This window comes from Lissotriton helveticus, chromosome 6 (genome assembly GCF_964261635.1).
Source record: "Lissotriton helveticus chromosome 6, aLisHel1.1, whole genome shotgun sequence".
Taxonomy (NCBI): Eukaryota; Metazoa; Chordata; class Amphibia; order Caudata; family Salamandridae; genus Lissotriton; species Lissotriton helveticus.
Genome location: NC_136067.1, coordinates 154,232,741 through 154,246,987, shown reverse-complemented (window position 1 = coordinate 154,246,987; position 14,247 = coordinate 154,232,741). Strand labels below are relative to the sequence as shown.

General features: G+C 46.2%; 1 protein-coding gene across 1 annotated transcript in view; it reads right to left on the bottom strand.

Moving 5' to 3' along the window:
• Positions 1-14,247, bottom strand: part of DNAH14 (dynein axonemal heavy chain 14) — a 1,144,348-nt gene that overhangs the window by 370,439 nt on the left and 759,662 nt on the right. The window contains exon 63 of the mRNA XM_078647362.1: positions 807-966. Within this exon, the coding sequence (XP_078503488.1) occupies positions 807-966 (160 nt within the window). The remainder of the gene's footprint in view (positions 1-806; positions 967-14,247) is intronic.

The window sequence follows — 14,247 nt, the reverse complement described above, 5'->3', positions numbered from 1 at the left end:
CCATGAGCAATATGTGGGTAGATTTAGAGATTTTCTGTGCCATTAATGGTTGCAGTGCCTGGTGAACATACCTTTTGCTCTGCTAAAGAAATATTGGTGTGTGTATCTGACACTGTTGTGAATCTCCTAGAGCATTTGTAAAGGTGAGTTATGATTCATTTAATATACATAGAGACTTGTATACTCTACGGGAACCACAGCGCCAATCCACACACCTAATACATAGTTGGAATCCTCAGGGTGTGCAGATGGACATAGGCAACATAAAATAAAAATAAAACGTACATTAAAAAATTAAAATTTCAAAACAAAGTAGTCCCCTAAAACTACTGCCGGCCGCGAAGTAGCGCTGACCGCGACCTAGACGTGATGACGACATGCGGGGAGGAGCGGTGACGTGCGGCGAGGAGTGGCGCTGAAGTCCGGATCGGGCGGCTCAGGTAAGGCAAAGGCAGGCGGGAGGCGGGCGGGAGGCTCAAGGCGCGAGGCGGGAGGCGGGCTGGGCAATGTCGGGGCAGGTGGCGGGGGGGCAGCGCCAAGGCGGGAGGGATACGGAAGGGATGCGGTCTGGGCAATGTCGGGGCGGGCGGGAGTGCACAGAGGCTTAAAATGCTGCCCCCAACCCCCTTCTGCCCCGGGCAACGCCAGGGCGGGCTGCTAGTGCATGTATACATAAATATATTTTGCCAAGTGCTCCAGAATCCAGCGTGTGGGTGGTAGAATTCAGTGCTTATTACTATTGATGAAGATACCCTGGAAGAAAACAGGAATTTCGGAAGCAGACAAAAATATGTTTTTAGACTTACCTTCTCTGGTAAGCTGTCCTTATCGAGATTAACCATTGTTTTTAGAAATCCTGAATCTCCAAGGAGAAGTTTTGCTGTTGCCCAATCTGGTTTCTTTTGCAAAAGGGTACACACAGCATTCATAACACTTAGCACAAGGTTGGGAGGGTGAGTGTACACTCTAAGACAAAATAAAATGAAGAGCGCTTTAAAAACCAACACATTTACTTGCGTGAAACAAAACATCTAACTAGCCATACTTCAAAGACAATATTTAAATATTAGAGGCAAAAGAAACACAGACACAGTGTGTACATTTTAACTGATCTACTGAGTTTATTGACCAGCTGTTACATGTTTAATCAGAGTATGTTATAGCCTTATAGCCTGCTGCTGAGGGCTATACTGGTTGTTAAAGGCCCTGAACAAGAGTTACAGCCCCGATCCCTAGGCGAGGCCCTATCACGAGGGAGAGGGCTTTTAGGTATAGCCCAAGGCAGAAGGGCTATAAGGCTATTAGAACATTCCAACCTCTAAGGCATGGGTACTCATAGTACGGCCCGCGGGCCGTCAGCGGCCCGGCAAGCCTTCCCTGGCGGCCCGCAGACCTTGCAGATAATTTACCTGTGTTAAAAAATTTTTTTAAATTACAGTGTCTGCAAACACTGGGGGCCGAGACTCTGCTGCTCTGTAGGGGCCCGGGCATTCCGTGATAGTCAGAGTGGAGCTGCAGGAGCAGGGGCGCTAAGAGATGAAAGACAAAAGCCTCATTAACATACAAATGGTCTTTTAAAGACCTGTTAAGTGCTCGTGCTGCTGTGTGTGTGTGTGCCCTGAAGCTGTCTCAGCCCGGGCACAGACAGGCAGGGAGAGATGAAGAGGTGACAGAGGGAGGTAGAGCGTGGAAGACAGAGGGAGTGAGAGAAAGGGAGGGAAACAGAGGGAGAGCAATGGAGGCAGGGAAAAGGAGGGAGAGGAAGGGAGAGTGAGGGAGGGAGGGAAAGGGAGGCAGAGAGAGAGAGAGGGAGAGGGAGAGCGAGGGAGGGAGGGAAAGGGAGGCAGAGAGAGGGAGGGAGGGAAAAGGAGGCAGTTAGACGGAGAGCGAGGGAGGGAGGGAAAAGGAGGCAGAGAGAGGGAGAGCGAGGTAGGGAGGGAAAGGGATGTAGACAGAGGGAGAGCGACGGAAGGAAGGAAAGGAGGGAGGAAAAGGGAGGCAGACACAGGGAGAACGAGGGAGGGAGGGAAAGGGAGGCAGAGAGAGGCAGAGCGAGGGAGGGAAAGGGAGTCAGAAAGAGGGAGAGCGAGGGAGGAAAAAGGAGGGAGAGGGAGATGTAGTGTAGTTCCTATATTCCCAATAGGCTCTGCGCATTGGAATAATATATTCAGCAGTGTAGACGTAGGACTGAGGTCGACTAGGTCTCTACTGACTATATTAGACTTAAGTTTTTGCCAGCTAGCTCAGAGGTCACTAGAAACTTTCTCGAATAAACGAGGAGGAGTTTAACCTCCCTGGATAGACAAGAAGGGATTAGCTTCTGACAACCATATACCAAGACAACTTTGCTCCCTCAGAATAAGAGTGTATCTCTAGAGTCGTGTGAAAACAATAGACAGCTATTTCACTCAGTCAAGTGTGCATACTTAGTTTCACCAGAGTGCAGAGAAAAGAGAGAAGGGCGTTTTCAATAAAAGGTGTAATTTATTGAGCAGTCTTCTTCCTCATACAAGAGAAATGAATTGCTACAATTGCAATACTCATAGTAAAGTAAAGTGCGTACAGTAAAAGGAGGATTATAAAATAATACTGTAAAAGCATTGATATGGTTTCTTAGCCATAAGATACTTTAAAATAGATAGAATATATACATACTTATATACATTGACTAACGTACTCAACTGGTGCTTCTAAATATGCCTTCTCCGGTGTACCTGACCTAAGCCTAATACGTGGGAAGGAGTAAGTAAGTAGCAGTTTAAGTTAAGTTTGTTTTGCCAAGAATCTGACTCAAGAATTCTCTCTAAGGTTTTAGTCAGCTCCGTACCTGGGTATTAGAAAGCAGGAGGTCTTGTATCTCTCTCAGGACTCGATATCCCAGTAACCCGCGAAGGTATCTGGAAACACCGGAGCTGGATTTCTCGGCAGGAGAAAAGACAGCGTCTCTCTCAGTGCGTCAAAGAGGAGGGGCAGCGTCCGTGGGCTCTCGCATCAGCTGGGCTCTCGGGCAAGTAGATAGCTGCTCTGATCCAAAACCACCACCGTGTCTTTGCTTAAGGCAATGTTGGTATATTTATACCTGAAAGGTGCCGGGTTTAACGTAAGGTTTGACATAAGACGTCAATAAAGATGTCACTAAGAACTGGCCGTTCTTACAGTGCTTTACAGGAGTTCTAGGATGAAATCAAAACAAAAGCAAGGGGGATTTCCCAGGTTGCTGGAGGTTTGGATTGTTTAGAGAACTCGTTGTGCTTTCTAGGGGGCCGGGGAAGTAGCCTTGCTTAATGTGACAGCATGTGCTACGACTGAATATCGATATGATTATTATGCCGTTGTATGGATATTACTGATTATAACCGGACAACGGCATAAAATAGGAATATCGGTTTAGGCTCCTGGATAAAAACACAATAGAGGGAGAGCGAGGGAGGGAGGGAAAGGGAGGGAGAGCGAGGGAGGGAGGGAAAGGGAGGCAGAGCGAGGGAGAGCGAGGGAGGGAGGGAGTGAAAGGGAGACAGGCAGAGGGAGAGCGAGGGAGGGAGGGAAAGGGAGGCAGAGAGAGGGACAGCAAGGGAGGGAGAGAAAGGGAGGCAGACAGAGGGAGAGCGAGGGAGGGAGGGAAAGGGGAGGCAGAAAGAGGGAGAGTGAGGGAGGGCGGGAAAGGGAGACAGAGAGAGGGAGACAGAGAGAGACAGAGAAAGGGAGAGGGAGGGAGACAGAGGGAGGGAGGCAGATGGAGGGAGACAGACAGAGGGAGGGAGACAGACAGAGGGAGGAGGGAGGCAGAGGGAGACAGAGAGAGGGCGACAGCCAGAGGGAGGAGGGAGGCAGGGGAGGGATACAGAGGAAGGGAGACAAAGAGAGGGAGACAGACAGAGGGAGACAAAGAGAGGGAGAGGGAGGGCGACAGAGAAAGGGAGAGGTAGGGAGACAAGGAGAGGAAGGGAGACAGAGAAAGGGAGAGGGAGGGAGACAGAGAAAGGGAGAGGGAGGGAGGCAGAGGGTGACAGACAGAGGGAGGGAGGAGGAAGGGAGGAGGGTGACAGACAGAGGAAGGGAGGAGGGCGACAGAGTGAGGAGGGCGACAGAGTGGGAGAGGGAAGGAGAGAGAGGGAGACAGAGGGAGAGGGAAGGAGAGAGAGGGAGACAGAGAGGGAGAGGGAAGGAGAGAGGGGGAGAGGGAAGGAGACAGAGAGGGAGAGGGAAGAAGAGAGAGGGAGACAGGGATGGAGAGAGGGAGTGAGACAGTCAGAGTGAGTGAGACAGAGGGAGTCAGGGAGAGAAAGAAGGGAGAGAGAGGGTGTGAGAGGGAGTGAGACAGTCTGAATGAGACAGAGGGGGAAATAGGGAGAGAGGGAGGGAGAGAGGGAGAGAGGTTGAGAGAGGGAGATAGAGGGAGAGAGAGATGTGTGTATGGTGGCTCAGTGGACAAAGGCGTCCGCTGCAGGGACCTGTGTTCAACCTCATGGTCACAGTTTTATTTGTTGCTCTAGCCCCGCCCCCTCCTCCACTGGAACCGCCCCCACCGGTGCGGCCCTTGGACACAAACCACACAGTAAATTTGGCCCCCGAGAGAAAGTTTGTGGGTACCCATGCTCTAAGGGTAGAATGTTCTAAATTAAAAAGTGAGAAACCTGAAGACAATTATTGAAATGTTGGAGCTCCAGGCTTATACCAGGCATTATAAGCCAGAAGCTACTCCTTTGTCTTCTGAGGTTACGTAGTTTTCGGCCCCGCTTCGCTACAGCCGCCATTTTGTGTTTAGCCGCGATTTTATGTTGCCTCACTCAGGCAGCACGGCTAACGCGGTAAAATGGTCTTTCTGCCTTTTCAGCTGCTCCATATCTTTTCCATCAAAGAACAACCATTGTCCTTGTGTGCGATACTGATGTCAGGGTCTGGCCGAGTTCGCAAAGCCATGTCTAGACTGATTAATCCATGTCTTACTCCACTGTTTGGGTCCCACCATTCTTCTCTACCTTATCTTGTTTAACTGGCCTTCACTATTCTCTTCGTGTGTTCTCTTGTTACATAGCCCTTCTTTTGGAGCATTCTACACATGTTTTGCCACCTGCAAATTGAATTACGGGCACTAGTGTTGATTAACCTAAGGGGAGGAGAGCACACGGGGTCTGAAAGGAGGGTGTGTTTTAGACATCCGATAGCTTGTTTTCGAACTATTCCTATTTGTCAGTTTTGTGTATATTGGGAGTTGTCATTGTAAACTTGTGCTGTATAAATAGACTGTGCGCCACGGATTGAAGTGGCAGTCTCTTGAGAACCTACCTGTGTGATACTTCTTAGATAACTGTACTTAGATGCAGGTAATAAAACTACTTTTCTACGCCTAACAGAGTGTCTCTTGTCTCTGTTGGTCGAGGCAGGTGAATTCGGAGATCTTAGGCGTGCCCTGAGCCGCCTGGCCCATAAGGTCAGGTTCTCCAATTGGCGCCCAACGTGTGGGCGACTTCAGCGGTAGTAGTTTTTGCCCGAGAGTCGTGAGGAGCTTCGCAAGAAAATTCCGGAGGATTTCGTGAACCACGTGAGCGACCCCTGCATGTCGAAGTGGACCGAAGGTCTTTTGAACCGTGGCTACTCCTTCCCGACGGCTGCTGACGACTGCTGCCCTGACTGTCGCCCTGCCTTGGCCCTTTGGTGATGATTGGTATTGCGAGACGTTAGACGGACATCTGTTGGCGTGAGAAAAGCATTTAGTTAAGTATTTGTGGGTAGCGCCCACTCTCTTTGTTTTTGTATTTGTTATTCGATTAGCGCGCTAACCGAAGCCAAGGGGTAAGTACGCTTGTGCTGTGACTCTATTGTCTGAAAATCCCTTGACGTTTGTAAGGAAGTCCAGTTCGTTAAGAAATGCCTGGATTTAGAAAGTTTGAGAAATTTTGCTGTTTTGGTTGTTCTAAGGATTCCCGGCTAGAGGATTCTTGTATGATTCCTCCAGTTGGAACTCCTACTTACGAGCTGTACTCGAAACATGGTCTGGGTCCTATTGTTTTTAATGAAACATGGATCCGATATACTAAAAAGGATGGTGTTTTACAGTTGCCACAAAATGGTTCTTTTGAGTCAGATATATTAGATCATTTGGAAACAATTCTATTCAAGAGAAAAGCCCGGCCGGCAATGTTTCACTCCTTTCACCTATGGCGTAAGGAAGCCAAACAGAAAGAAATTAAGCAAATGAAGAAAGATAAGAAAGAGCAGAGTATGTCGATTCTACAGGCTGCCCAACAATTTAAAAATGACGAAGCTGATCAGGTGATTGAGGTGTCGGAAAGAAAACATTGTATGGCAATAGATAGATGCTATCCTGTGTTACCTACTGTATCAAAGAGTAAAACCCCTGATGACGATTCTTTTATGTCCCATTTGTTGACATTACCTCCACCTTATGTGTTAGGTGCTAAAGCACCGCCATTGCAACCTGCTGTTAATCCAGCTGTTTTGGTTCCTGCACAGTTGCCTATTCCTGTGATTCCAGTTCCGCCCCCTTTGCCAGCGACATCTGTACCCCAATCTCCTGTGCCTCAGCCTCCTCCATCTGTCGTTTCCTTTGCTACAGATTCTTCTTCTGTTTTACAGAATATGTTGTCTCCTGTTTTGGTGTCAGATTCCCCAACAGCTCGACAACGTTTAGTCGATACTGTTTCAGGTCTTTTGTCGCCTTTTCTTGGGCCTCTTTACTTTTCTCCTGCGTCGTCTAGGAGACAATCCCGTAGTCAGTTTCCGGATTTGGAAGAACGGACTAAATTATATCCTCTTGCTCGGAATTGGATTATGAGTAGTGTACAATATAGTGTAAGTGATATTTTAGATACTTTCCTTCAATGGAACGCGCCCACACAGAGATACGTATTTAATGTTATGTGCAATACTCTGATTAAAGAATGGGGAGATGTGGATCTAGATTCACCTCCTCAGGATTTATTCGAAATACAGGATCAATTTGATAAGGGACTTATTGTGGGTCCTGCTGTAGAGCGTGCTGTTCAGAAGCTTGTTACTTTTCGATCCGCCTTTTTCTCTCAAAATTCTCTTGAGCCTGATCCCGCGGTTCGTCGTAAGATGGCACAATATCCTATGCGAGAGGTTCCTCCAATATGGAGAGATGAGGTTCCACAAGCAGGTAATGTTCCTGGTGTTCCTGCTCATTTTCAGCGTATGACCCTTGGAAAAGGTCAGAAGTATTGGCACTTAAACAGTCTTTATCGGACCCTCGTAAGAATCCTGCTGGGTATTATAAAGAGCTGTCCCAGACTGTTGACGCTTGTATTATGAATTTGGCAGATATTGACTTACTTATGGGAAATGTAGTCCCACAAGCAATATGGACCAAGATTCGTAGGCAGGATCATGCTGCAGCTTTAGGTGGTGATTGGGCTGCCATTACAGCTGCGGATGCAGGACAAGTAGGTGGTGCCAAACCGGATGACTTGATTACGGAATTACCTGGAAGAATAATAGATTTGATGAAAACTATGATGCCTGCGGTGCGCGTTAACTGGGATAAGTTAGCGGCGTTTAAGCAAAAGACGGATGAAAGTGTCTCCGACTTCTTTACTCGTTTCGAGGAGACTTTCATCGACCATAGTGGTCAAGACATGAGTACTGAAGGTGGACAGCGATTATTCGTAGACAAATTTGTTTTTAATTTACTTCCAGAATTATCGCATAAGTTAAAACAATCGGAGAGTTCGTGGGCTGTTTCTTCCACTGCTCAGATATTGGCTACTGCTCAATATTATGAGAATAGGGATAAGGAAGATAAGGAGAAAGCGGAGAAAAAGACTAAAGACTTAAAAACGAAGGTTCTTCTGCAACAGGCTTATCCCCCTCGTTCTGCTCAGCCCCAATTTCCACAGCCCCCGCAGTTTCAGAGGTTGTTGCAGAAGCCGGTACCCTCAGTTCCACAAGTTCCATTGGGCCCTAATCAGTGTGCCTGCTGTAAGGAAGATGGTCATTTTAAGAATACTTGTCCGATATTATTGCAGCGGTATGGTGGACCATTAGCACCACGGGGTCGTGGTGATTCTCGGTCCATATCCAGAGGTAGGGGTCGTGGTGCGTCGACTCAGGAACGACATCCCTCTCCCCCTCAGGATTCTACAAATTACTTTGATCAGCAGACTTCTCAATCTGCACAATATTACAATGATGACTATTGTCATGATAATGAGGACGTTGATTTTCATACTAGCTAGGACAGCCATAGGCAAAGTAAGGGAGTCGTATCAGTTCCAGTAGATCAGGAAGGACCTTATGTTAATGTTATGCCATTAGGTGTTATAGAACCATTTCTCTTGGATACTGGTGCTATGAGAAGTTCCATAATGCATTCTAAACTCCCTGGGGCACCTTTGTCTGGCTTAAAAAATGTTTCTGTGGGATTCTCTGGCGCCCCATTTTCAAATCCGGTTTCTTGTCCTTTGCCCATTTCCATTGGTCCATACGATTTGGAAGCTCCACTCCTTTTAACAACAGGTTGCGGAGAGAATTTATTGGGTTTGGACTTATTGAAATGTTTACATGCTACGCTGTATTGTTCACCCTCTGGTGTGCACCTCACTTTGGGTGATAAATTGACTTCTCCGATGTATGTATCTAAAGAACAGCTACCACCTGAATTGCGTTCACTTCCTGCTACACTTTGGGCTACGGGTCCGAATGATGTTGGCTTATTGCAAATTCCACCATATGTGATTACTGTTAAAAACAATGTTAAGATGCCAAGTGTTCCTCAATATAAAATATCTAGTGATGGTGAGAGAGCTTTGTTGGCCATTGTTCATGATTTGGTTCAGAAGGGTGTGGTTGAAGAGACTAGAGGGAATGTTTGCAATAGCCCTGTCTTTCCTATTCTTAAACGTACTGATCCCTCTCAGCCACCTGTGTACCGTTTTGTAATTGATCTTCGAGAGGTCAACAAACTTGTTGTCCCTCAGTTTCCTGTTGTGCCAGATATAACAGCCTTGCTTACTATGATTCCTGCTTCAGCGGTTTGGTTTTCGGTTATTGATCTTAAGAATGCTTTCTTTAGCATTCCTATTGCTGAAGAAAGTAGGGATCTCTTTGGCTTCTCTCGCGGAGGCCGAAGCTTCCGGTTTAAGCGTGCACCTCAGGGCTATTGTGAAAGTCCTTCCATATATAGCCAAGCTTTGAAGTCTCAGCTTGACACCTTTTCTTTACCCTCAGGTGCTACTCTTATCCAATATGTGGATGATTTGTTGATCGCTGCTGATTCGGAAAATGTCTGTAAAACTGCAACTGTGTCGCTCTTACGACATTTGTCTGATTTACATCATAAAGTATCATCTTCTAAGTTGCAATATTGCCGACAAGAAGTCACCTATTTAGGTCATCTCTTGTCGAAGGAGGGAAGGCGATTGACTCCAGAACGTATTCATGCAATTGCACGGATGCCTGTACCGTCCACACAAAGAGAAGTGCGTGCTTTCTTAGGCATTACCTCTTACTGTAGACAGTGGATTCCAAATTTTTCCCTACTTGCTAAACCTCTGTTGGCACTTAAAGATATGCCCCAGCCTCTGCCTTGGACTGATGAATGTCAAAAGAGTTTTTCAGATTTACGTACTGTCCTGTGTTCTGCTCCTGTGTTGGGTACTCCAAATGACAGTAAACCTTTCACGCTCTATGTCCATGAAAGGGAAGGTTGCGCATTATCAGTACTGACGCAACAATTTGGCGACAAACAAAGGCCGTGTGCCTATTTTTCTGCAACATTAGATCCAGTAGCTAAGGCATTACCTAGTTGCCTCAGAGCAACAGCAGCAGCGGCAATTTCTATTCGTCAATCTGCTGGACTAGTGCTAGATCATACTCTTAATGTTATGGTGCCACATGCAGTAGATACTCTTCTTAACAGGACGAAAACTCAGCACTTAACGAGTGCCCGTTTGTCTGGATATGAGCTGACACTTCTAGCTAGCCATATACACATAAAAAGATGTAACGTTCTGAATCCAGCAACATTGTTGCCTATTTTGAATGCGAACCATGTACAAGATCAGCATGATTGTTTTCTTCACACTGAAGAAGAAACGAAGGGTCGAATAGATCTGAAGGATACACCACTTGTGGATCCGGATGGGATCCTATGGGTAGATGGGTCTTGTATCAAACTTCCTAATGGCGAAACCACAGCTGCCTATGCAGTAACGACTTTGTACACAGTGGTAGAAACTGCACGCATTTCGCACAATTCAGCGCAAGCTGCAGAATTGATTGCGTTGACACGAGCATGTGTGTTGGCGAAAGGGAAAAGAGTGACTGTCTATACTGACAGTCAGTATGTATTTGGCGTTGCCCATAGTTTTGATCGTTTGTGGAGGGGAAGAGGATTCTTTACCCTCCACGGCACCAAGATACAGCATGGTCAGTTGGTAACTGACCTTCTTGAATCACTTGCTTTGCCTACTCAAATAGCGATTGTGTAGTGCAGTGCACATAAAAAGATTACTGATGACGTGGGTCAAGGAAATGCATTTGCAGATGAGATAGCGAGGGAGACAGAGAGGAATGTTGAAAGTTGCATGTATGTTGCGGGCCCTGCAAGATGGGTCGCAGAAGGTGATATGTGTGAAGACACAGTGGAAAGTGTGAAAGCGATTCAGAAGGAGGCCACCGAGAAAGAATTGAGTATGTGGAGAGAGAGTACGGAAATGTTGGATAGTATGGGATGTTGGACGGAATTGTCAGAGCATCAACGATGGTTGTTACCAGATGCGTATGTACTGCCTGTAGTTACTATGGCCCATGGACCAGCCCATATTAATGCAAGGGGTATATGCAAGCTTTGAGCTCCAGTATGGCAGAATGAGGGTATTCCTAAATGTGCAGAAAATGTGGTGAAACATTGCATTGTTTGTTTGATGCACAGTCCAGGAAAGGGAACCCCAACTCCAGCAGGTCACTTTGCACCCCTTACGTACCCATTCGAGGTACTGCAAATAGACTATATCCATATGGAATGCTTTAACAATCTCAAGTATGTCCTGCTGGTGGTTTGTGCCTTTTCCAGATGGATAGAGGCCTACCCCCTAAAGGACAACACTGCCTTGTCCACTGCAAAGATACTTTTGAACGAATTCTTCCCGAGATTTGGTTTGCCGCGCATTGTCTGGAGTGACAATGGAAGTGAATTTGTAGGTCAAATTATGCAAAAGGTGTTTGTAGGTCTAGGCATTAGGCAGAAATTCTATGCGGCAAACCATCCTCAGTCAGCGGGTCTGGTAGAGTGCTATAATGGCACTCTCAAACTTAAGTTAGCAAAGATTCAGGCCAGCACAGGCCTTTCTTGGCCTGATGCCTTGCCTTTGGCACTCCTTTCAACTAGAATGACTGTTCATTCTCGTTTGGGGCTTAGCCCATATGAGATTGTGTTCGGACGCCCAGCTAATGCTTGGGGAGTCCCCAGACCCAAAAAGTACTCAGATATTCCATACCCGTTGTTGGTTGACTATTTGCATGATCTCACCACTAAATTGCATGTTATTCGTCAACAGGTCCAAAATGCTTTACCGGAGGCCTCCTCAGATCCCGGACACCTCATCCAGCCTGGGGACTGGGTGTGTCTGAAGAACTTCCAGAGGAAAAAGAACTTGGAACCTCGTTGGGGGCCGCCGAGACAAGTGTTACTCACAACTCGTACAGCTGTCAAGGTCCTGGGAAAGAAAAACTGGATCCACGGTGTGCATTGCAAAAGGGTACCATTGCCTTTACCTTATGACCAGTGGGTCCGAGAAGGTGTCGGTGATAGTGAGTGCGAGAAGGTACCCAGCTTCGTACCGTTCAGCAGTGCATGCCTGGATTGGACTAGCTCAGAGAAGGAAGACGATGACGTCTTACAGGAAGCTGTACCTGTTCATTTGCGACTTAACACAACCGATCCCGAACATTTGTTTAAGTACCAAACGACACCTGGAAAGAGACGATACAATCTGAGAAAGAGATTGCCTAAAGACAATTCATTTTGGTTTTCTTTAATTTTGTTTAAAAAGAAATGTTCCTTTTTCCTTTATCCATCAAGTTGCAGGGTCACGGTAGGAGTCTTGAGCTGTGACCTGAATAGTGACTAGGTCAACAGGACTTGCAGTGTCGTAGGACGGCTAACAATCACAGCCAAGTGATTAAGGAAGATTATCGTGAGCAACGCCTTTAGAGTAATGGATAGTACAGGGAAAGGAAGTGATATTAAAATGATGAAGAGAGCTCATTATAAGAAATTATTATTCGGTCGTTGTGGCGTAGCACTATGTATTTTAGTATGTTTATGTAGTTTATTAGCATGCATAGGATGGCTTATTCACGTCCTACAGTTAGTACCTGTTCCCGCTTCTGTCCCTCTAACTCTCTCTACTACTGTTTCTCCGCATAAATTTTACTCACTCCCAGACCACGAGCAAATGAGAAGAATGGAATATCTTAACAATTCGTTCATTCAACTGTTACACCAGCATCAATTGATAGTAAATGTTACTGATTGTTGGGTCTGTGGTCTCATACCACATAATACACAAAGAGGGATGCCGTATCTAGTCCTCCCCTTTTCATACGAAGGTTCTGCTTGGGCCTATCTGGCTATGTTTTCCAATGCATACCAGAACTTACTTCGATATCCTTCTGGTGGATCCTATAATGGTGGAGTGGATTTCAGTCACAGTTCTTTGATAAAGGGTATTGTAATGATGGCAAAGATTGCTGACATTATCAAGATTCCCAAAGACGAGAAGAGAGCATACGATGGGTGGAATATAACTCGTTATACTCTCAGCCTCACCGACAAGTTTAAGCAACAGAGTTTTACACCAATTTGGGTACTACCCCAAAGAGGTCGTTTGTGCTTGCAAATAAATGGCCAGAATACCAAAACTAAGCAAGAGAGGAGTAATTGCTCCCATACTTATGTCTATACTCCTTCTACCCCCGCACCATTGGTGGCATCGCAAGGTACATATTGTATCTGTCATGACAAAGCTTATACATGGCTTCCCACATACTTCTCGGGGACGTGTTATATAGCTTTTCTCCTCCCCCCTACATATACTTCTCCTGCTGATTATCATAAAAAGAGAGTTGCTAGAGGAGTTGTAGATTCGGAAGATACAGCAGGACAAGAAGGAGGGGATTTTCTGAAAGGGTTTCTTCCCTTTTGGGGTCCGATGGCCAATAGCAAAAATATCAGACAGTTGGTCCGCGTGGTTGATGCCACAATCAATGTAACTTCCGGATCATTAAAGAATTTGACCGCCGAGCTTCAGGCGGATCGACTTATGACTTTACAGAATAGAATGGTTTTAGACATAGTCCTTGCAGATAAAGGAGGAGTCTGAAAACTGATTGGATCTAGTTGTTGCATTTATATTCCTGACAATGCCCCTACAGTATACCAAGCCATCTCTAAGCTACATGTCATCTCTGAGTCTATTCACCAAGATACTGGAGATTGGTCTGTGATGGGATGGTTTTGGGGACTACTGTCCACTTGGGGATGGAAAGTGCTAACTTTCCTTGGAATGATTTTAGCAATCGTCTTTTCTTGTTGTCTTTGTCTACAGTGTGGTCCAGCCATTTGTGGACTCTGTGCCACGATCTGTGTCTCCAAACCAGTAGCACAGCAGACAGAACATATTAAGATGATGGTGCAACAACATCTCAATGACCTCATGACCATTGATATCGACTCAGACTAACATGGGTTCCTTTGTGCATTGCCTGAGTATGGCAAAAGGAGGGTCTGAGGTTACGTAGTTTTCGGCCCCGCTTCGCTACAGCCGCCATTTTGTGTTTAGCCGCCATTTTATGTTGCCTCACTCAGGCAGCACGGCTAACGCGGTAAAATGGTCTTTCTGCCTTTTCAGCTGCTCCATGTCTTTTCCGTCAAAGAACAACCTTTGTCCTTGTGTGCGATACTGATGTCAGGGTCTGGCCGAGTTCGCAAAGCCATGTCTAGACTGATTAATCCATGTCTTACTCCACTGTTTGGGTCCCACCATTCTTCTCTACCTTATCTTGTTTAACTGGCCTTCACTATTCTCTCCGTGTGTTCTCTTGTTACATAGCCCTTCTTTTGAAGCATTCTACACATGTTTTGCCACCTGCAAATTGAATTACGGGCACTAGTGTTGATTAACCTGAGGGGATGGAGAGCACACAGGGTCTGAAAGGAGGGTGTGTTTTAGACATCCGATAGCTTGTTTTCGAACTATTCCAATT